Source organism: Rhinoderma darwinii, chromosome 1 (assembly GCF_050947455.1).
Source record: "Rhinoderma darwinii isolate aRhiDar2 chromosome 1, aRhiDar2.hap1, whole genome shotgun sequence".
Classification (NCBI taxonomy): domain Eukaryota; kingdom Metazoa; phylum Chordata; class Amphibia; order Anura; family Rhinodermatidae; genus Rhinoderma; species Rhinoderma darwinii.
This window is the reverse complement of record NC_134687.1, coordinates 411,265,082-411,289,169: the sequence shown is the minus strand read 5'-3', so window position 1 is coordinate 411,289,169 and position 24,088 is coordinate 411,265,082. Positions and strand designations below refer to the sequence as shown.

The 24,088-nt window shown below is 39.9% G+C and overlaps 2 protein-coding genes across 2 annotated transcripts in view; one reads left to right on the top strand and one right to left on the bottom strand.

Moving 5' to 3' along the window:
- LOC142742794 (T cell receptor alpha chain MC.7.G5-like) overlaps nucleotides 1–9,011 on the top strand; it is a 328,722-nt gene extending 319,711 nt beyond the window's left edge. The window contains exons 5-8 of the mRNA XM_075852918.1: nucleotides 6,280–6,561; nucleotides 7,225–7,278; nucleotides 8,252–8,360; nucleotides 8,751–9,011. Coding sequence (XP_075709033.1) covers nucleotides 6,280–6,561; nucleotides 7,225–7,278; nucleotides 8,252–8,358 — 443 coding nt within the window. The 3' untranslated portion in view covers nucleotides 8,359–8,360; nucleotides 8,751–9,011. The remainder of the gene's footprint in view (nucleotides 1–6,279; nucleotides 6,562–7,224; nucleotides 7,279–8,251; nucleotides 8,361–8,750) is intronic.
- Nucleotides 9,012–17,154: 8,143 nt separating this feature from the next.
- Nucleotides 17,155–23,862, bottom strand: DAD1 (defender against cell death 1). Its single transcript, XM_075852887.1, has 3 exons — nucleotides 23,556–23,862; nucleotides 22,289–22,446; nucleotides 17,155–17,321 (listed from the first exon to the last, which is right to left on the bottom strand). The coding sequence occupies exons 1-2, from the start codon at nucleotides 23,764–23,766 to the stop codon at nucleotides 22,316–22,318; spliced, it is 342 nt and encodes a 113-aa protein (XP_075709002.1). The 5' UTR covers nucleotides 23,767–23,862; the 3' UTR covers nucleotides 17,155–17,321; nucleotides 22,289–22,315.
- Nucleotides 23,863–24,088: the final 226 nt, after the last annotated feature.

The window sequence follows — 24,088 nt, the reverse complement described above, 5'->3', positions numbered from 1 at the left end:
CATCCGATGCCCGCAGGCCATCGGGGCAGCTTAACGTTGCGGGGTCCGGGTGTCGGACCCGCACTGATGATATACTGATGACCTATCCTGCGGATAGGTCATCAGTTGTCAGAAGGTGGAAGACCCCTTAAATGATGGTGAAACTAATCAATCCCTTTTCTTAAAGTAGATGGAAGAATGGTGTTCATATTAAAACCCCAGACCACTGAGATCAGCATGTATTTATCTGTTGTAGCCCAAATAGTCCCTGCATAAACCCCAATAGAAGTTACTAATTTGTTTTCATTCTTTCATTAGATTTTCCTTTGATTTATTTTTCTGGTCTTTTTTCTTTTAAATTATTTGGGCTAATATTTTAGCATCCACTATGAAGTAAACCAATCTTTCTTTATTCAGACTGCACTTGAAGTTTAGGTGTGCGTGTGCGTGTGCGTGTGCGTGTGCGTGTGCGTGTAACTACAAAGCAAAGTGTCAAATATCAGGCTGATATCACACATGCAGCTTTTGGTGCAGTTTTTAATGCAGTTTTTGAGCCAAACACGAGTGGATGAGAAATATGAGTCTTTCCTTTATACTTTTATACTTTATACTTTTCATTCCGTTTGGATCCACTTCTGTGTCTGAATAAAAAACGACATAAAAAAACTGCACCAAAACTGCATCAAAACTCTAGCCTAAGTAAGGTATTTTTGCAATGGTGTAAACTGCTGTGGAAATTGGGGAGCAGGTAACAAGCTGATTTTCGGAACTGGAACACAACTTTTTGTGACACCAAGTAAGTCAATGTGTTTAAAAACATAGTGGTTCTATAAAAAGAAAATTGGAACTTATAAATGTATAAAATTTCCCTTAAAATTTAAAGCTGGAAAAACTATGTTGTATAATGGATATTGTATAAAGATAATATACAGCAACACATATCATAATGTATATGATTGATTATTATAGTACTAAAATAACAAATATATTTATTAAGAGTTAGTAGACTCCTTAACATCTTGATAAACTTGAGTAAATGAAATAATTTTCTAATATTATATATATCTAACGTTTCACTTAAACCTCATACACACTAGCATGTGCATTTTAGCCTGTAATATGGTGCTTAATACAGAACCGTATTACACATCATATTGCGGCCCGCATAGTTCCATGTGAGGTTCCATACCACATACCGTATTTATCCCTAGAAGCACTGAAATCAGTTCTTCTAGGAGAGAACTTGGTGCGGTGTACAGCATTCTAATGGGGAATTTAAAAAAATTCCATATTTTTATACAGTGCTATGAATGGCCCCATGAAATGCCTTATGTATATGGGATCCTGAGGGATATGCATCCCAAATACGCTGGTGTGTATGAGACCTTGATCAAATCTGCCTGTTCACCTAGTTATCATATATGAACATAATTTGTTTTAACACATCATCAAATATCATATATGGTTTATAATATATTAACGTATTGATTTGATTTTTTGAAATACAAGCTGGTATGGAATATGAGTAGAGCACATTTATATATTTAAGTATTTATCAATGTGTTTAGTCTCATATACAATGCATCAGTTTATTTATTTTTTATTATTAAAGGTTAAAACTGACTTTGTTTATTGAGCTAAAAGCACTAATAAATAATAAAAAAAACCACAAAAACAAACCAATGCAGAATTAGAATCAATTTACTTCTTTATACTATTTATATTTTTCTTTATATTAATGTCTAAATATATCAATGATCATCACAAAAGTAATTATAATAGAAATATTTGCCAATCAGAACTATTTGTTGGTACGTAGGCCTTTGAAGTCATAAGCACATAAAGCATTCTTGCTATACTGTGTGTCACTGTGATAATGTTAATGACAAACTAATATTTGGAAAAGGGACTAAACTGATGGTAAAGCCAGGTGAGTCAGCTTGTAGCATTGTCCAATGAATTTTTTAATATTTGCATATTTTAAGAAGGGCACGGAATATTAAGATAATGGGAAAAAAATATTTAAATGATAGAAACTTTTTTCTTCTTTATATATTATTATTATTATATTTATTATTTTCAGTTATTGATATTTGTTTTACAACCAAATCTTGCCACCAAAATAACTATAGTTTTATTTAGACATTTGCTTTTAATTTTGGATCTGCTTAAATCAATAGTTAAATCTGATTCATCCGTATCATGTGAAATGAAATAAGAATTCTAACAAGGAAGTATAATACAATATTTCCACATGATGTAAATCATCTACCTGGCCCTACTCTCATTTAGGTATGTTTTATTGCACATGTGTATATCACGGTGTATAGCGGGGTTGGATATGGAAAACTTATTTTTGGATATGGTACAAAACTTATAGTTCAGACTGGTAAGTACTTTAGATTAAGAACAGCATTAATTTTAAGCAGATAATATATAGAAATGGGTATAAAATACTTTTCTGCTCCAACTTTTTGATTATGGAAAGTAAATAATTTTTTCCCAATATTTGATGCCCTTTGTTGGCACAGATGTACCTTGAATGTATTCCATGAAGACCCGCTCATTAAATGTGGGCACATGGCTGGAAGTCATGAGAATGGAGAGGCCGTTTACACATGAGAAAACCTTCTTTTTCTCTGGAAAGCCCCTTGAACATATAATAGTTCTGATATTCCGTGTCTACTTTCTTCCGTCCAAAGCATTAGCCCCTCAATACTTATTAATTCTGCAGTTATTTTCGATTGCAGGTAAACAAAAAATGCCAGTGGAATATGTTCTCCATGACTGTATTACCTAATCTCAACCTGATTTTTTAATTTATTTTTTTTATAAATTACATAGTTCAATTCATGTCCTTTTTCTCCCTTTTTTTTATTTATTGTTGATCTTATGCCCTTCTAAGACATGTGGCACTGCAGAATTTCCTAATACATGCACAAGTGCTGCTTATTGGTACAAAAATAACTTAAAGGGCATGTACACCTTCGGTAGCATTTTTTTTGTTTAATTTCATTTAAAATGAAAAATGAAGCAACTTTAACAATAGTCCTAATAAAAATCTATCATTTTGCTCCTATACAGACCTATATGTCTCAATGGTAACAAACTACAATCAAACTCTGTATAGCCATATTGTGCAGTTATATTGTCATCCATCTGTCCCCTACTTTTTGCTAACATAACAAATGCATGTTAGTAAGAAGTAGAGTTCAGATGCAAGGGAGTATGGAGCATTAGACTACACATGGTACCTATACATATTTAGTAGGGGACAGATGGATGGCACTATGACAGGATCTGACTACACAGTTTGTTAGTCTGTTACCATCGAGACACATAGGTCTGCATAGGAACTGTGGACACAAAACGGGAGATTTTTAATTCAGACTATTTGCAAAGTTGCTTCATTTTTCATTTTAGAAGCCTTGGAACAATTAAAAAAAAGTTTTTGAGAAGACGGACCTTGCCTTTAAATATTTCCTTAAAGAGAAAGTAGATATAAGATATAGGATGCTATAATTTAATTTTCCACGGAAAAAAATCAAAGGCCTGAAAAATCTATGCTTCTAGAAATCAGAACAGCAGCCATCTTTCCATATTAAAGCCTCCAGTATGAAGGCACATTCAGACATGGCGGAATTGCTGTTGAATTCCGCTGCGGACAGTCCGCAGTGGAATTCTGCAGCAGCCGTTTTTTACATTTGTTTCTATACATTTTTGGGAAACTTAGTTCAGACGTTGCAGAAAAGAACTGTGCGGACCATAGGCTGTGGTGCGTAATTTTCCCTCTGCAGCATGCACTGTCTGTTGCGGAGAAGAAGCGGAATTTCACTGCGGATTTCAGCCTTTGCAATGCAAAAACTGAAATCTGTGGCAAGTCCGCTGTCTTTTCTGCAACGTCTGAATTACCTGTCAAATATGCAAATGTTGGTGCAGATTCGTTGCGTAATTGCCCCAAATCTGCACCAACATCTGAGCCCTGTGCCTCTGTACGTGTGTGTGTGTGTGTGTGTGTGTGTGTGTGTGTGTGTGTGTGTGTGTGTGTGTGTGTGTGTGTGTGTGTGTGTTCTTGACAGGCTGTCAAGCACAGTGCAAATACTAATTATGGTAAATTCCTATTCGGACACGGGACACAACTCTTGGTGGTGCCCGGTGAGTTTGTCATTGCAACAACAACATTATCAATGAATGTTTTTATATTAAATATAACTTTTACATAAACATTCTCAAACTTATTCTGGGAAGTTTTTTTTCATCTTTCTTAAATAAGTTCTGTTCCCTGGAGATAAGTTTAAAAAAAGCGTTATCGTAGTTAATAATGTGGAATGAAATCATTGAACTTGTCAAAAAATTTGAGTAAGCCTATGCTGGCTACCAAGATGAAAAATATTGTTGTATGTATCTGTATCATTGTGTGTGTATAGTGGGGCAAGCTACGGGAGACTCATATTTGGTCCTGGGATGAAGGTGATGATTAAGCCTGGTATGTAAATAGAACATTTGTCAGGGAAATAATGTAATAATAAAATAATTTAATAATTTCAATATTATTTAATCAATATATATAAAACAGAGAAAGGATCAATTTGAACTTCAGTTAAGTCTTTTTTTTTTTTTTTTTAAATAACATGTATAGGAAAGTCAGGATATTTTTTATAAAATATTTTCAAAAATAAGTCATTGCTTGATTAAAGGGCTTGTCCAGGATTAGAAAAAAGTGGCACACTTTTTTTGGGAAATAAACGCACACCTTTTATCTCATCCTGGAAATGTGTACGCTGTTACTTCTTATAGTGCATCCACATGCCTGAGCCAGAAACAAATGATGGAAAAGCTGTGTACCCTGTGCACTTGTCCAACGTCCTTAGCTAGAAAGGGAATTGTTGCAAGCCATGGTTCTCTAAACGGCTCAGGGGAAACGTCCAACGCCACAACTTATGCTATCGGACAGAAAACTGACCCTATAGGGATCAGTTTTGTCATAATTATACCTCGTTTTTTTCTACTATGCCAAAGGTTAAAGGGGTTGGATATATGCGGACCAGCCCTTATAACAGAAGCAAACAATATCTTGCAATATTATTTGGAAAATGACTTCGATGTCATGTGCAGTATAATCTTTCCAAATTATGACTTTGTCTATTTGATCTTAAGCAAATTAGCTGTGCACTCTTTGCTCTGAAAGACGATGTATAAGGAATTTGTTTGTGTTATGAACATACTAGTATATAATGTGTGAATTATGGTGGAGGATTAAGCAAACTAATATTTGGATCAGGAAAACTTATCCAAGTGTGTCCGAGTATGTATTATATCTATATTTACCTATAGATGGATGGATGGATAGATACCTGTAGATGATTAATGAACAGATAGATAATAAATGGATGGATGGATAATAAATGAATAGACAGACAGACAGACAGACAGATAGATAGATGTGGGATAGATAGATAGATAGATAGATAGATAGATAGATAGATAGATAGATAGATAGATAGATAGATAGATATGAGATAGATAGATAGATAGATAGATAGATAGATAGATAGATAGGATAGATATGAGATAGATAGATAGATGTGGTATAGTAGGATAGATAGATATTGTAGGTTGGCCTTTTGTAGTGCTGTGTAGCAATGTACAACTATCCATAAATGTTAGACATGAGACAGACCATAGTGTAAGGTAGTGCGCCATTGTGACCATGAGGGTGTAAGAAAACTGATATTTGGAAGAGGAACTATTCTGTCTGTCAGTCTTAGTAAGTTTCTATCAGCAGCATACTAGTATGTATGTATTAATAATATTTCTATGTTTAAAGCATTACTCAAAACTAATGTTTATGTGTTAATAAACACGGTGTGTTCTATATGAAATAGTATTTCAATAACATTATACAGTGTTTTTATTGTATACACCCACTTTTAAATGTAATAAGTCATTCTACGTTCTAAGTTAATAGAAGGGGTCCCTTATTCAGGACCACCCTGCCTTAGCTAAAGTGGAGAGAGTCGCTACAAAGATAGATTCTTGCTCTGGATGCCATCTGAAATGTTGACAAAGTCTAGTATCCCCCAAAGGAATCCAATTTGTAGGAGGAAAGAAAAGGTTGTGTGTATTGTACATAAATGAAACAACACCAAGCAGTGTACATTCAACTGGAGAGATGTTCTTCTTACTGACTGCTTCAGAAATTATTAAATAGGAACCTCATATCTAAGTTTTAGAAACAGTTTTTCTATATTTGTATACTTAACCACAGGATACACAAGTAACGTCCATTTTTCTTTTCAGGAACAGAACGGACAATTCCTTCGGTATATCAGCTGAAGTCCTACACGCCAGAAGCGGGTCTCCCGGACACGGTGTGCCTGGTTACTGACTTCCCATCTCCTAATAACACATTGGATGTAGATGAACGAGCAATACAATTGAATGATAAAGCTGTGCTGGATAAGTCCAACAATGATGTGTGGAGATACAGCGCAGTCATATGGGACACGGACAATCCCTCCAAGAACCTATCCTGTGAAGTCAACTATGGCGGAGAAACTGTCCCCCAGGAAAATTCTATAGGTAAATTATATCTGTTTATATATAAAGCAATTGCTATCTATCTATCTATCTATCTACCTACCTACCATCTCATATCTACCTATCTATCTACCTACCTATCATCTCATATCTATCTATCTATCTGCACTGAAATTATCAAATATGAGTTCATTCTAGCACTGAAGAAAATAGGTTTCTCTTTTTTGAATTTCCAATGGTTACAGATTTCCACTTTTGGTTAGAAATCTATATTAGCCCATTCAACACTCATGAAAATAAAATTTTATTTTCTATACATGTAAGAATAAATACCTGGAGTATGACACTGGAGTATGACACTGAACTATTAAGAATAGTGCAATGACGTGGAATAGGGATAATTACCCAAAAAACTGCTTGTATGTTAAAATAAACTGGAGGGTCGTATCTAAACACCAATAATATAACTATAGCTATACTATGTAATTTCTAAGAGAGTTGAATAGGGAATACCATGGAAAAACATATTATTGGGACATCAATAAACTTTAGCCACAATAAATTGTAAAAATAAAATTGTGCATTTATTACTTGTATTAAATGTGTATTAATGTTTTTGTTGTTTATTAAAGTTGGAGTTTATATTACTAAATAATGGCTCAAGTTATTATGCAGTTAACCACAATTTACTTTGTTTTTTTCCAGATGAAACAACTGATACATGTTCATCTCTAACTGTGAATGAACGTTTCCAAACTAGTAAGTTACCTTTGATTTTACTTCGTACGTATAAAATATTGGCTATTTGTAGTCAAGGTAATAGACATGGTTCATAGTGGCTTGAGTAAAAAATGCTCAAACTTATGTTTCCCCTACCTTAATAATAATGTGCAGAGTTACACGGCTGCACCATAAGCTCTGTTGCAGGACTGTACGGTGAACGGCACTTTACTACTTACTTATTCTTTCTTTTTTCTATTGTACAAGTCTGGTTAATGGTCCCTTGAGGAGTCTACTTAGGACTAAATGTGTGGGGACTTTATTACAGGGACAGTATTTCCTTAACTGCCCGGTATAGTATACCGGGCTGGTCTTATTTAATTGTTGACAGCATAAGCTGTCGATCTTTCATAAATTAAATTACCCTTTTTAATTGGTTGAATAAAAGTTATATTTTGGTGCTATCAGAGCCTTAGGCAATGCAGTATGATTAAATGGAATGTGGGTAGTTTTTTTTTTTTTTTAAATTAGTCGTCGCTTGAGCCTAACAGTATAAGTAATAGAGGTGTAGCACAAAGGGTATGTTCACACGCTTAATGAAATATTAACAAGGGAAAACAGCTCCTGATTGTCAGACATTTTTTAAGCCACTAGGGTTTTTCGCTGCGTTTTAGGAGCTATTTTTCTATTGAGTCAATGAAAAACGGTTCCAAAAACGTATTTTTACGCGCTGTGTTTTGAAAACGAGGTGTAAAAAAAATGCCCCGTCCGAACAGAACGCCATATTTCCCATTGAAATCAATGGGCCGATGTTTGTAGGCGTTCTGCTTCCAATTTTACAGCCGTTTTTCGTGCCGTTTATGAAAAACGGCTGAAATGAGCTTGTGTGAACATACCCTTATTGTAGTTTATTTTACATTGTAGTTTACTTTACTCTGCACATACATCTGAATAGTAGTATAAGTGATTACATTGCTTTATTAATAACGGCATTTCTAACCATTTCTTCTAGATCCAGGCATGAACACAATGTCACTCTCTGTACTTGGATTCAGGGCTCTTACAGTCAAAGCTGTCATCTTCAACTTAATGATAACCATGCGACTCTGGTCATCTTAAAGGTGAGTGACCTTATTTCACCCTGCATCTTCAATTTTCTTTCTGTTTGCACCTTCCTGGTTTTAATGTAGAAATAGGACTTCTTTATAAAATAATCTATGTAATATTGAATGTTGGTTATATATTGTCTTCTAAAGCTGACCATAAGTGGCCAAATGCTTTACCACTCTGAAGGTCCTTGGTACCTCTGCTGTACTAGTGCTGCTACATGGCACAACAGAGTTTGGTACAAACGTTTCTAAGTCTCATTCTCAGAGATGAACATGCATAGAGGAAATTAATGTAGGATATTTAACTTTTCCTAATGCTTACAGCAATGCTCACACGCTACATACTGTACTATACATGATGACATAGCACTCGACTAATCATTTCTTATTCTCCATTAACAGGAATTCATGATCTGAACTCAAAACAGCAGTGTCACCTATAAGAGGAACATCAGAGAATGAAAGGAAATTATTTTAATATTTCCGAAGCTGTATATATGTATCTATAGTGTGCTATGTACTGTATGTGTATTGTGTCATAAATATGAAGTGACACCGATATCCGTGAAATACAAATTAATTACCCAACAGGAACATGAAAAAAAATAAATCACCCTCTATACCAATGGTGTTTAATATTTTCATATGAATGTTATGTCTATACTGTATACTTGTATTATAAATGTTGCTTCTATACAATGTAAACAATATCACAAATCTTTTATTAAAGCATTTATTGAAAAAAGAAAGTGTGATCAATGCTTCACTTATTGACAAACAAGTAAAATAAATGAAAAAATAACATTGCTATTTGTCAACATACAACATAATATTTAGGACTCTCATCTCTAGGTCAGAGTGAAAAGCTGTTGCAAAGAGTGTCTCTTGCACTGGAGAACCTGTCCTGTCCTACATTACACAGACAACCCATTGATATGAATGAGCATTGTGTAATGCTTAATTTCTCCTGTGATGGCGCTGCAGGAAACCAAACACTTGGGCTGGGTTCACACGAGCACATTACGTCCGTAATGGGCGGAACGTATTTCGGCCGCAAGTCCCGGACTGAACACACTGCAGGGAGCCGGGCTCCTAGCATCATAGTTATGTACGACGCTAGGAGTCCCTGCCTCGCTGCCGGACAACTGTCCCGTACTGTAATCATATTTTCAGTACGGGACAGTAGTTCCACGGAGAGGCGGGGATTCCTTGCATCGTACATAACTATGATGCTAGGAGACCGGCTCCCTGCAGTGTGTTCGGTCCGGGACTTGCGGCCGAAATATGTTCCGTCCATTACGGACGTAACATGCTCGTGTGAACCCAGTCTCACTGCCAGTTTTCTCCACAGATTGTCCCCTTAACAGGGGGACACCTTGTTATATGCTTATTGTCAAAGGACCCTTCTAACAAGTAGGGATCGTCCAAAGCATATAACCCCTTTAAAAACTGTAAGGCTCAAATAGGATCCATTTCACAAATCCGTCATGATCAGCTAACATATTTATTTTTTTACACCCAATTAATGATGATGTCTATAGAATTTTTGTCAGCTATCTGTTTCTTTTTTTTTTACTGGAGGGAACAGAGTGCAACGCTATTCTGACCTTTAAAAAGCTAACGAAAATTTGACAGAAAAGGACACAAGTGAGTACAGAGCCTTGATCTTCTATTCAGTACAATAATATAGTGCAGTATTATAATAACATGAAGCACCCAGGCCCCAAAACAAAAGCCAAAACAGCAACCCCCCCCCCCCCACACACACCATAATTTACCATTTATAATACTATTGTCAATGGACCTTGTGCAGGAAATCCCCAAGTTGTGTCCCTGTAGTAGTCTCCAATAACAACCACTGATGGAGTGCAGACTGTATTTCCGAAACAAAGTACCGGAATCCATAAACAGAAGCGTGGTTTTGCAATTCTGAGGTCAGGGCTGGCAGAGTTCATGCAACATGATAAGACAGATACGTATCAGACCAGGTAAGGCAGCGATCCCAAGTCAGGAAACAGATTGGGTTTTTTTCAATAAAGATTGTTATTCTCTTTCCTGCTACATTGTTGTGTTAATTGTACCCCACACCTTATAGGCTTCATATCAGATGTTGAGGGTCAGTGCACCAAGATACACTTGGTTTTACAGAAGATCTTGTTTTTTCACTCAAATTATGTATTTACATTTAATTTGACGAGATCTCTTCCTGTTTGTACCAATAGGTTGTTGTTTTTCAACGCTTATCAATTACATTATCTGTTAACAGTTTTTCACAAAGTCATATGAAAGTTAGAATATCATATTCTGTCACTAGATCTTTTTGTCCCCAAATTTTTCTTATGTACATGGAATGTCTGCTTCCTACACAACTCATTCTTATTCCCACGGATAGACGCTTATATAGAAGTTAATTTTAATACGTAATAATAGCTAATTTTAAACACTCCTGTTTGGCTAAAAAAAACGAGCTAAAAACTGCCACAAAAAGTGTATCAAAACGGTGTGTGTGTGATCCTGGCCTTATAGCGCTACAGTTACATCACTGTTACAGCAGCTTTTTTCATGGACTGCACTTTTATAAACCGTTGACTATAGGTTTAGTGGTCCTTTATTGTACATGAGCCCAATAGATGGGAATGGTGCCCGTATACTGCAGAGTAATATGTACCAGATACACAGCATTACAATTTATTGGCATTTTGCACATCTTTGTAAACCATTGATAGGCAGCTCATAATGAAGAGTAATGCGCACCCAGCACATATACCCACACATTTATTATGACCTGTATTTTAATAATAAGTATATTACTTTGCATTTGGGACCTGTACTGAATGTAAAGCTCACAATAGTTTCAGCCCACCTCCTAGTTGTGGTAATATCATTTTTAGAAAATAGAACATTTTTTTTTTTTTTTAAGCTCATTGCATATAGATTTCCGGCGCGCACCCACGTCCGTTCCATGACGTGGAACTTTCCGCTGAGATACTTCCTTGTTTCCACTGCTTAAAAATAAAAAATAGGTCAAGATCAGCGGTTTCGAAAGAGTTAAGCAGGTGCACAAGACCAAGCCATTGTTCAGGCAACTGCTCCATAACAAAACTAGGCCGCCTTTGAAGCCTCTCTCAATTTGTCAACCACATCCTTTTGAAAGTTGCACATTTACAAATACAGACTGAACAGTCAGATATGATCAACAGGATGCGCATCACAGGTGGGTAAGTGAGGCAGGTGGGAAACCACAAGAGCAGAGAAGTGTGCCATGATGTATGTGTGGTAAAACCTATAACAATACTACATTGTAATGTAACACGCGCCTCTCCATGACTCATCAGTGGAAAACAGATTTCCTGCAATTTCAATAAATACATAGCATAGTACTTCACTATTATTTCCGCCAGTCTTCAGAAACGTCACCCCAATCTTAAAGAGGCATTGTATGTCGATGTCTCCGCTACATAAATGCAGGCACAATGCAACCTGTGTCAGTACTGGAACCATTGTAACTGTACTATACCTTGCAAGCAAATATTTTGTCATTATAACTAAGCTGTTTAGAAGGTAACAATAGGGTTAAGTCTAAGGGAAGGAAAATATTTTAGTCTTTTAGCTGTCTTTTTAGCTTTCTTTTTGTGCTGTGTGTAGTGAAATGACACCTGCATTACATACAATAGAAAAAAAACTAGTAGACAGCACTGCCACCTATGGTTCTGAAAGAGAATTGCATGATGGCAGGTACTTGGGGCCTAATAAATTTTCTATATGTTTGCAATAAGTGTGGCCAGACTGCCATACACCGGCTGGTAAACTTTCCCTGCACTCTGAACCTTAGTTTTGCATAAGCCCGTAGAAATAAACCCGCAATATGTGACGACTTATGTATCGTGATAACCTGAAGCAAACCAACTGTTTTGGGGCCCATGCATACAAGCGTATTGGTGATCCTTGTTTTTCAGATCCTGAAAAGGTAAACTATAATCTTCTATGGACACTTTCTGCACCTCCATGCGCCACCAATTTATACACGGATGTACGTGGAGGATTTTTGTCATAGAGTGACTGAGAAATAAAATTGCAGCAATCCTTATTTTACAAACTGTGAAACGAAACACTCGGTCCACACAGGTTGTAAAGAAAGCAGCGATGCCAACAAATTTTCTCTCATAAAATGTATGACCAGAAACCGTGTGCCTGTGTTAAATCAGAGCTACAATATAGGCCATGGACTTCTACGGATGCCGTATTTGGGATCTGTCATATGGATTGTGGGCACGGCTGTGTGTAGGAGGCCTTTTTTTTTACGGGTTTGTATTGTGTACTTGATTCCAGCCCATTTTCCTCCTAAATGTGTAATATAAGCACAAGAGAAGCCAATGATGACCATATAAAACGGCAACGCCAAATACGTCTGAAATTACAGGGCTGTTTTCAGGAGAAAACAGCTCCTGAATTTCAGACGTTTTTACAAGTGCACTTGGTTTTCGTGGCGTCTTTATCTGACGTAAGTGGAGCTGGTTTTCATTGGAGTCAATGAAAAACGGATCCAATTACATCCCAAGAAGTGTTCTGCACTTCTTTGACGTGGGTGTAATTTTACGCTTCGTCTTTTGACAGCGACGCGTAAAATGACAGCTCGTCTGCACAGAACATCGTAAGACCCATTGCAAGCAACGGACAGATGTTTACCGACGTATTGGAGCAGTCTTTTCAGGCGTAATTCGAGGCGTAAAACGCCTCCATTACGTCTGAGAAGAGGTCGTGTGCACATACCCTTCGTATATACTCACTCTTATTAAATTATTATATTGGCTACTTTATCCTTTATTTTACTTTAGCTTTTATAGTTGAAAACCCGGACTCTTTGGTACAGAATTTCGGTGAAGTTACATCAAACCTTCCCTGAGGCGTCTGATCATCACTGGGCGTCACGTCCATCCGTGAAACTTTTCATCTGTACCACAAACTTTGCTATATCTCTGTGTAAAATTGTCCTGAGCTTTCTCTTTCTTCTACGATTCTCCAGACTATAATCATGACAGGAAGACTTGTTTTCTGCAGAAAATGACGCGTATTCAGCCTTTTAGTGCACTCGGCATCCCTGGACCAGTCTTAGGCCGGATTTACAGGTCACATATTCATGGTAGAATTCGCAGTACAATACAATAAAATAAAAAAAAAATTTAATTTTTACAAACCTCATTCACTTAGTGGGAAAAAAAACAATCTGCAGTGCCTTCTAGACATGCTGCAAATATTCCTATCGACAGTGTGCCTCGTCCGTTGGGGAAACGCCATCGATTTTAGCCATTGCAATGAAACCAGTGCAAATCACGTCTAAACTCCTAACGAAATCTGCATGTAACAGATGCGGATTCCTATGCTGGTGGAAGAGTAAGGCCCTGTTCACACTGAGTTTTTGGCAGGCAGAAAATTCTGCCTGTAACAATCAGCTCCGGTATTTTTAAGTGGTTTTGCACCATAGACATTTGACGCAAATTTTGCTGTGCTTTTTGCCTCTTTCTCCAACAGGCCATAAAACGCATTAAAAAACGGTATAAAAAAAAACCAAACACGCTGTGACCATTCGCAGCTTTTTTCCCATCTCCCATTGATTTTAAATCGGGTTTTTGAAGGGCGGAAAACACCTCAAGATAGGGCATGTTGCCTCCACCTCCCATTGAAATCAATGAGAGGCAATTTCGGCTGTTTTTTGCTGCGGTTTCCGCTGCAAAAAACACGTTAAAAAAAACTGTGTGAACAGGACCTAATACTTATGGGCTGTGTGAACCCGTCCTAAGGGAGTCTGCAGTTTTCTCCAAATGGCTGTGAACAAGTAATTTAAGATGATTTGCTTCTCTATTGAGGAATCTCAATATAGATTAACGCCTGCAATTTTTCCCTCAATTGTAACGGACATCAAGTACGTAGTTGTTCAGTCCCTGTTCCAGTCCTTCTGTTGTACCAAGTGACTGACTTTCTGAATCATACGGGCTCTTATGTGTTTCTGTGTGTCTAAGCAAGCCTATGATCACCTCGATCTGAGTCTCCTAGGTTTGCATAGAGACTGACCTCTGGTCCACACATAAGAGCCTTTATGATTTAGAGATTTAACCCCTTAAGGACACAGACAATTTTGGCCTTGAGGACAGAACAGTCTTTTTTATATTTCCCTCTTTGCATCCCGACGTTCATAACTTTTTCTATTTTTTGTACAACGTAGTTGTATGAGGCTGTTTTTTGCAGGACAAGTTATATTTTACGTAGGTGCCATTTTTTGGTACATTGACATTATAGTTTCTTATTTTGGCAAAAAACGCAGAACAAAAATGTTCGGCTGCAGTTTTGTTTTTTCTTTTTTTTACACAATGCACCGATCATCAGAAATAATGTTATACATTTGTTGTACAGGTCGTTAGGATACGAAATATGTCTATATTATTTCATGTTTTGGGACTTATAATTGTAAAAAAATTGTATTTCTGTGTATTTCTTTTTAATCCCATAGGAGGATTTCTCATTTTGATTTTCATTTATTAACTGTAATGTACTGGCATAGATCGATATGCCAGTACATTAGCCTGTGTACTGATTGTACAAAGGCAGTTGTTAGGGCATACTGAGGTATGCCCTAACAGGGAATATGGTCAGACAGCCCTGGGGTCCTTCAAACGGACCCTGTGCTGTTTGGCCATACGAGTTATGGGCCTCGATCGCGTCAGAGGGATTTCATGTGACGTGATCAAAGGGGAACCCCCCCTTTCTCATATTTACTTTGAATGACGCGATCAGCTTTGATAGTGGAGTTCAAGGGGTTAACGGCAGAGAGGTTTATCTGTTAGAGCGGGGCTGCGGCTGTATTTTAGAGTTGTTGCCCCGCTCCTAAACGTGTGGACACACTGGCTGTCACACAGGACGACAGCCAAATGCTCATCCTAATGCGGCAAGCACCCGCCGCTCAGGACGAGTATTCTCATCCTGTGTCTTCAACCAGCTAAAGTGTAGTCACTTAGGACTAGAATGGAGGCTGATAAATTCGGGAATAAAGCGATCGGTAGGATTTTTAACTGACCAACTAGGTACCCGATGTCATTACAAATATGGAAAAAAATATCAAAAATTTGGTGGGAGTGCTTCTTTTGACTGCCTCCCCAAGTTTAAGGTTCGGAGTAACTTTGACAAGGGCCAAATTGTTATGGCTAGACGACTGGGTGAGAGCATCTCCAAAACAGCAGGTCTTGTGGGGTGTGCCCAGGTTGCAGTTCTTAGTACCTACCAAAAGTGGCCCATGGAAGGAAAACCTGCAACAGGGTCATGGGCAAAGGCTAGCCCGTCTGGACCGATTGGACAGAAGAGCTGCTCTAGCTCAAATTATCCCGGCATTCATATAGAAGTTACTTTGACATGTACCACCCATCTAAACATTGTTTCAGACCAAACACACCCCTGCATGTCAATATTTTTTAATTGTAGTAGGCTCTCTCAGGATAATGCGCCCCGCCAAACAGCAAAACTTTCTCAGGAATGGTTTGAGGTGGTAACTTTGCCTACAGATTCCGCAGATCTGAATCCAACCGAGCATCTGTGGGATGTGCTGGAAAAACAAGTCCTATCCACGAAGGCCTAACCTTGCAATTTACAGGACTTACCATTGTATTTGCAGTATCCGCTTGGCATATGCAGCGGGAAAACTCCTGGAACATCCATCAAATGTATCCTTAGGCCCCCAATCACCCGGAGGCCAAAAGAACATCCTTTTGGTCTCAGTCGAGCAGATATACGTCAGAATAATTATTATTTTTTTTCAACTGTATGTAAAAGCAGTCTGCTGCGCTATTCCATACAGAGACCTAGCGCATGAAAAAAAAAAAAAAAAGTAAACCCCATGGAAACCACTGTGTGCCTATATAGGGACATCTGTTGGGAGTATATGTCAAGAGATACTCCCAACGTATACTGCATTACCGCGGGGTGAACAGACCCTGAAAGGGTCTGCTGCTAATGTCTTCGTACCAGATAGCACAGGATACCTTCAGAATTCTTGTTGCCAAACAGCTCTGACCCACGAGGGGGAGTCTACAATAACCGGCCTAGGGCTGTATAACCTGGCCTAGGGCTAAACAGTCAAGGATAGTTACCATAAAATGGTTAAGTGGCATGTCCCACCCCCCCTAGATGAAGCTGGTCTTAAGCCATTCAGCGGACAACCAGTGGAAGGGACAGGCCTGTAATAACCTTGAAGAACAAGAATCTTCCAATTTTATTAAGTGGGCAGCACAGTCTAATGTAGTGTCAAGTTCCATAGGCAACTCAACATATACTGTAAATGTGGCAGCATTAGAGGGTTTTCTAAATTCGAAGAATTGGGCTGTATGGGGTTTAAAACGTTAAAATAAACTTTTAATATACTTGCCGTCTCAATTTCGCACTGCCGGGCTGCTCGGCCCTCTGTTAACTCTAGTGATGACATGTCACCTGACCAGCTCTGTTCTGTTAAGCCACCATGAACAGCAAGGGAGAAATTATTAAAGCTAAAACAATTCATGGGAGCTATAGGTGCCAATACCCATGTATCCGCTAACATTTCTCGTTTAAATCCAATGCAGTAAAAAACTGCATACAAAGCGAATCCAATATTCTAATAGAACATGGTATATCCTTCTCTCATTTCTATCCATTAAATCATTGATGTCATTAAGCGCCTGGAGTATCGGTGCCCAGAGGCCTACCCAACATAATCACACACCAAATAGTAGGACTATGAAAAACCAGCTAGTCTGGCAATAAAAGAAACCCCAGGGCAACAATGTAAGAAAGTCACATCTTTATTGGCCATGTCACTTTAAATCATAGACGCGGGTTCCAAGTCACGTTCTTGGGTAGGCAACAGTGTGAGGTCAGATAATGTAAAAGATAATCCTGACGCTCAGCGATGTGGGAAAGGTCTTTATTCCAATGAGACAACAGTTCTAGAAACTAAAACAGAAAAACATGAAGAATTAGTATATCACTTGGTTCAAAATCTTCTGCTAGAAATACAACCAATAGCGCCCCACTCTGTCATTTTGTGGCACTGCAGATAAAGAGCCTCTTAAGGGCTCATTCACACATCCTTGTCCTTTTAAACGACCATAAAAATCTGACCGCATATGGGTGGCTGTCGTGTTGGTTATTCTAATGGACCATTAACTAGAATGGGCGAGACCGATCAGCAAAAGCTGACCGGAATAGGACCTGCCCCGAGTTCTGTGAATCCGGCACACTGATCCGCAAAAAAAAAAAATAAAAAAAAAAATGGGTGCACGTGGCTCCATAGAAATTAATAGGTCAGTGGGCTATCCGTTACAAAAATCGGACCGCACAGATAAAATTAACGGATGTGTGCATGCGCCCTTAGTGTAGGTTCAAACTGCTCTGTAAGAGAAATAAGATACACGGCAGGTAGATTCAGTAAGTCAAACAATATGTGGACCCCTTCAGTTACGAGGACCAAAGGGAAATCAGATCAGAGAGATTCAGCAAAGCCACCGATCAAATATTTCAGCAGATCACATACTCCCATACACACGGAAACAAGGGCATGGTAATACGCATGGTCTGCAGCAAAATATATCAGCACCCCACTAACACACAGATTTAGGGTATGTGCACACGCTAGCAGGCTTTTACGTCTGAAATTACAGACTGTTTTCAGGAGAAAACAGCTCCGTCGTTTGACGTAAAAGCTCCTCCTCGCATTTTGCGAGGCGTCTTTGACGGCCGAACATTTGAGCTCCTCTTCATTGAATTCAATGAAAAACGGCTCAAATTACGTCTGAAAGAAGTGTCCTGCACTTCTTTGACAAGGCAGTCATTTTACTCGTCGTCGTTTGACAGCTGTCAAACGACGACGTGTAAATGACAGCTCGTCTGCACAGTACGTCGGCAAACCCATTCAAATGAATGGGCAGATGTTTGCAAACGTATTGAAGCCATATTTTCAGGCGTAAATCGAGGCATAATACGCCTCGTTTACGCCTGAAAATAGGTCGTGTGAACCCAGCCTTGAGTGGTGTCTTCTGGTTTAATCCACCTCAGCCAGATTCTATCAAATGTATAAGGACGCCTTCAATTAATATACAACACATTGTACATGGGTACATACATGCCAATTAGTTCCACCCAGTGTGCAATCGCAGGGGGCTCTATGGATTTCCACGACATGATAATCTTGCTGGTGCAAAGATGTACAAATCTAAAATACAGCCAACCATAGACACCTGGAATAAATCCACCTATAATCCCTGACAACCTGTAGGCTTCAGGTTACTGGAGAAGTGAACAGGTAGTGTACTGAACTGTGCTGTCAGAAGTCTATTACAAAATAGAGAGACAGCGCACTCTACTGGATAAATCTAGTACAGCATTAGAAAGGAAGTGCCAAACAGATCACTATAAAGGCAATCGATCATGCATCCAACTGTTTTATGATTTTTATTGCAATTTTTGCTGTTCCATGCTGTCCAGTTACTAAATACCTTTTATACTTTTAGGCTCTATTCACACGACAGGGTCCGAGCGTCGGCCGATAAAAACTGCGGTTTTGCACCCGTTCTGTTTTCGTTTTTAACGGCTGATTTTGAACCGTTTTAAAAACGGATGAATTTCATTTGTAAATTTTTTTGCCACACTTTTCCCTCTGTAGATAGTGCCACATAGCCTCCCCCCCCCATAGGTAATGCCACACAGCCCCCCCCCCCCATAGGTAATGCCACACAGCCTCCCCCCCACCATAGTTAATGCCACACAGCCTTCCCCCCCCCCCATAGGTAATGCCACACAGCCCCCCCACCATAGTTAATGCCACACAGCCTCCCCCCCCCCACCATAGTTAATGCCACACAGCCTCCCCCCCCACCATAGTTAATGCCACACAGCCTCCCCCCCCACCATAGTTAATGCCACACAGCCTCCCCCCCCCACCATAGTTAATGCCACACAGCCTCCCCCCCCCACCATAGTTAATGCCACACAGCCTCCCCCCCCACCATAGTTAATGCCACACAGCCTCCCCCCCCCCACCATAGTTAATGCCACACAGCCTCCCCCCCCACCATAGTTAATGCCACACAGCCTCCCCCCCCCACCATAGTTAATGCCACACAGCCTCCCCCCCCACCATAGTTAATGCCACACAGCCTCCCCCCCATAGTTAATGCCACACAGCCTCCCCCCATAGTTAATGCCACACAGCCTCCCCCCATAGTTAATGCCACACAGCCTCCCCCCATAGTTAATGCCACACAGCCTCCCCCCATAGTTAATGCCACACAGCCTCCCCCCATAGTTAATGCCACACAGCCTCCCCCCATAGTTAATGCCACACAGCCTCCCCCCATAGTTAATGCCACACAGCCTCACCCACATAGTTAATGCCACACAGCATCCCCCCCCCCATAGTTAATGCCACACAGCATCCCCCCCCCATAGTTAATGCCACACAGCATCCCCCCCCCCCATAGGTAATGCCACACAGCTTCCCCCCCCATAGGTAATGCCACACAGCTCCCCCCCCCCCATAGGTAATGCCACACTGCATTCCCCCCCATAGGTAATGCCACACTGCATTCCCCCCCATAGGTAATGCCACACTGCATTCCCCCCCCATAGATGGCACCCCCCCACCTTTCTAGGAGAGGTCCTTGACTTCACTGTCCATATATGGACAGTGAAGTCAGGGACTTCTCTTGGAGCGGAATCCCCTGCCACAGCAAAGCTGTGGCCAGGGATTCCACTCCTGCAGGGAGCAAAAAAAAAAAAAACACCCTCCTCCTACCACGCACTGTGAGGAGGTGGAGAGAGCGAGCGACAGAAGACACGGCCGTCACTCGGAACACATTCCAGTGATTGCCATGTATTACCCGGCCCCATAGACTTCTATGGGAGCTGGGCGGCCGGGAGAACGGCCGAACATAGGGCATGTCCCCTTTTTTTTAAAAAAATAAAAATTGGTTGTGTGAATAGCCCCATTTGAAGGTCTATTGTTCCTACTGCGGACAAGTGACTACCGGGAAACCCTGTCGTGTGAATAGGGCATTAGCCATAAGGAACACTTTTTTTATGGCCCATGAATAGAACATAAAGTATGTTTTTTGATCTTTCGCATTTGGGGAAATGACAAAATATTTATTGCAACGAAAAACTGATGAAATGAAATGCAGTTCATAGGTACAGGTGTGTTAAACCAAATTAAAATTGAGTGCCCTACAGTAGAAACATATAACGTAAACAAAAAAAACACGCAAAGTAAGATTGTAAACTTTGTGCAGTAGTGAATGGCATAGCTGCCTACACGTTCAAGTACCCTCAAAAACAGTATCCACATAAACCTGTCAAAAGTCTGATAGAAAGAGACACCATTCGATACATCTCATCCGTATATCGGAGACATTACAATATAAACCGGATACCTTTTTTTGGTGTACAGATGTAAATCTCATGTAGCATAAAACAAGGTGTGGACAAAGCCCTACTGCGGTCATTGTTGTCAGTTAAACAAATATACACAGAAAACTGATGTGTGCGTCTTGACTTTATTTTTAAGTTTGTATCAATGCTGAATAAAATTTATATCAGTATAACCTTTTAACCATTACCACACAAATAAATATATATACCAAGTAATGGAGCTGCACTGTAGGCAAACAACCACTTCACCTACCACACAACTCTAAAGCATGAATTTTTGGCCATTCATCCAGAAGAGCATTTGTGAAGTCAGACATTGTTGTTGGACGAGAGGGCCTGGCTCTATCGGTCGATTGTGGGCCAGTCCTCAACTCTTAAGAGCCCGACAAGCCCTTATACACCAAATTCGCCCAACCAGGCCTTTATGGACCTTGCTTTGTGCACTGGGGCACATTCCTACTGGATCAGAAAAAGACCTTCCCCAAACTGTTCCCACAATGTTGGAAGCATGCAATAGTCCAAAAATGTCTTAGTATGCTGAAGTATTAGAGGCTATGTAAACCTTTGAACACTTTTTTTTAAAAGAATAAAGCAATGTATTATGGTATTTAATGCAGCTTTTTAATTATTTTTTTTAATAAGAACAATAATTACTTTTTGAGATACAGCTTCTATGTATCTTGCACTGACACCCGAATCAGTCAGGTCAGCAGGATGATGGCTTCGGGGACATGGGGGTCTCTGACATGCAGGATTCACCTATTGTCAAAACACATACAGTTGTCCGATCGGACAACTGACGACATATCCCCAGGAACTGATATCCGGACCCCGCACCGATCCACCACTCCGGCTGACGGATGTTTTGAACGATATGCAGTAGTTTGAGTCAGAAGCAGATGGCTCAGTGTGATTGGTGCAACTTTGTAATTACTTTTTATTAAAAATAATTTTTACTTTTTGAGATACAGCTGCTTTGTATCCTGTATACAGAGCAGCTGTATCTAGCGCTAAGACCTGTATCTGTCAGGTCCACAGGACTGATGGGTTCAGTGTCAGCGGGTCCTGCGTAATCTATCAGATCTAAGACATAAACGTAGAGGTGATCGATAACCGCTCCAACAAGTCAGTGCTGCTGACCTGACAGATACAGGTTTCAGCGCTAGATACAGCTGCTCTATATACAGGCTACAAAGGAGCTGTATCTCAAAGAGTAAAAATTATTTTTAATACAATGTAATTACAAAGTTGCACCAATCTCACCGATACACATTTTTTTATTAAAAATCAAACAAAAAAAACATAGCCTTTCACTATTGTGGGTTTACATGCCGATTATTTGAGTAGTCGCATGTTGCATGCAATTATGATCAGAATACTTGCGATCGCTATAAGTCGGCCATGACTTTTTCCTGGTAATACCATAACGTCACTGTACAGTCCTAGCCTCACAGGATTACATGTCAGTACAACTCTCCATGCACAAATATACAAACCTCAAAACATGCAGAAGGAAAGAAAATTCATCCAACAAAGTTAACTACAACCAGATGCAGTATAGTGCTGGCAAAGAGAAAGTCTGCAAAGGCCCTTTCTGGGGAAATGCCTAGGAAGTCTCCTTTATTCTGGGGGTTGATCTGGATCCTTAAGCACACTGCAGAAAAACAAACAATACATTAAGCACACTATAAATACAGTAAAGCTATACAGAAATTCTCATCTGAAAATATTTGCACATGGCTATATCAGCAGCCATGCATAAAAGGGACATAAAGGAGCAATGAACGCCAATTTTTGCCTTAAAAAGTAACCATTCTCAAAATGCTTTTGATACGTCAGAGAAATATCAGAAATATTGATCGGAGGGGGTCCAGGTGCTGAGACACCCGCCGTTGCTGAAACGAAGATGGGGGAAGTGCTCACTGAGAACGCTGCCCCTTCAGCACCCGGACCCCACCGATCAAGAGTTGTGATATGTCTTCATAACAGATCAAAAGTATTTTGAAATTGAAGTTACTCTTTAAAGGGTTCTCCACGACTTCTACATTGACAGCCGACATCAATGTCTCATCGGTGGGGGTTGGACTCTGCAAGCGTCATATCCCATTTGTGGTCTACATTGCAGCCCATAAGGTCCCAGTGACCCCCTTTACAAGGGCTATTCTGAGAACTTGTATGGGATATGTCATAAATGTCTGACGACAAGGACCCTGAAGGATTGGGAGTACCAGGATCCTCTGCCCCCCATATTAAAGGCTAAAGAGGACCTTGGCTTTTTCCTCACAATTCTACGAGAGATAAAGAAACCGTTTCCAACACTCCCAATAGACTTGCCGTTACTGCCCTGCACATTCACAGCAGAAGCGCCAGTCCTCTGATCCCTTGTGACCACTGGTTAAGAGTAGTAACGGGATACATAGGATCCCTGTTCTGCCAATCGTTGGCTCCTCCACCAGACATTTACGATACATAATACAGATATAATACACCTGTAACACGTACCTCCACCATTAGTGTGAATTCTCAGGATGCATTGGGGAACCGCATAAACAGCAATTCCCCACAATGTTTACTTGAGGAAAACAACAGCTAATAATTGTACTCCATGTTCACATTATATCCCTTATATCCTGCAATGAGCAAGCTCAGGGATTGCAGTGGTCAGCATTGAAGAGGTTAAATGTGATAACATACGAGAAGACACTCAGCAGTGAGTAAATACCCCCACATGCCCAACACACCCATCATCTGCCCGTGTCTTACCGCCCAGGATGAAGGAGCCCACGCAGGAGGTGAAACCGGACAGGAATGAGTTGAATGGGAAGGTGCCCACCAGCAGGCAGTAAAGAAACTGCATGGCTCCCGTCAGCAGAATATACAGCAGATAGGCGTCCAGCAGCTTGAGCCGCTGAGGAGTGGAGCTGACATACTCCTCCAAGAAGCGGGACACAACGGAAAGAACCGACACTGACATGGCTGTGGGAACGGAGCCGGGCACTGAATCCGGAAGTTTCACGCCGGAAACGCGGCTCCAAAGAGACGTGGCGGTACTACAGTGATGGTGACGTCATCAACACTCGCCGGAAGTAGCAGCCGAGCGTCTCTAGCTGTCAACTCAACGGAAACCAGTCGTGTGATAGCTCTGCAGAACTACAAGTCCCGTCATGCCTTTAGCGAACTGAGAAGTTTTCAAAGCTTACGCTTAAAATGAGCAGAGTTCCTATTTCTCTGTTATCAGCACATATTCTACTAGTATCGGTTTATAATAAATGACAGGATTCTGCAGCAGAAGAAGG

Coding starts and splice junctions, on each gene's coding strand:
- DAD1 (XM_075852887.1), bottom strand. CDS start 23,766: ATGTCAGTGTCGGTTCTTTCCGTTGTGTCCCGCTTCTTGGAGGAGTAT. Junction 22,447..23,555: donor GGGCTCCTTCATCCTGGGCG/GTAAGACACGGG, acceptor GTTTTTCTGCAG/TGTGCTTAAGGATCCAGATC.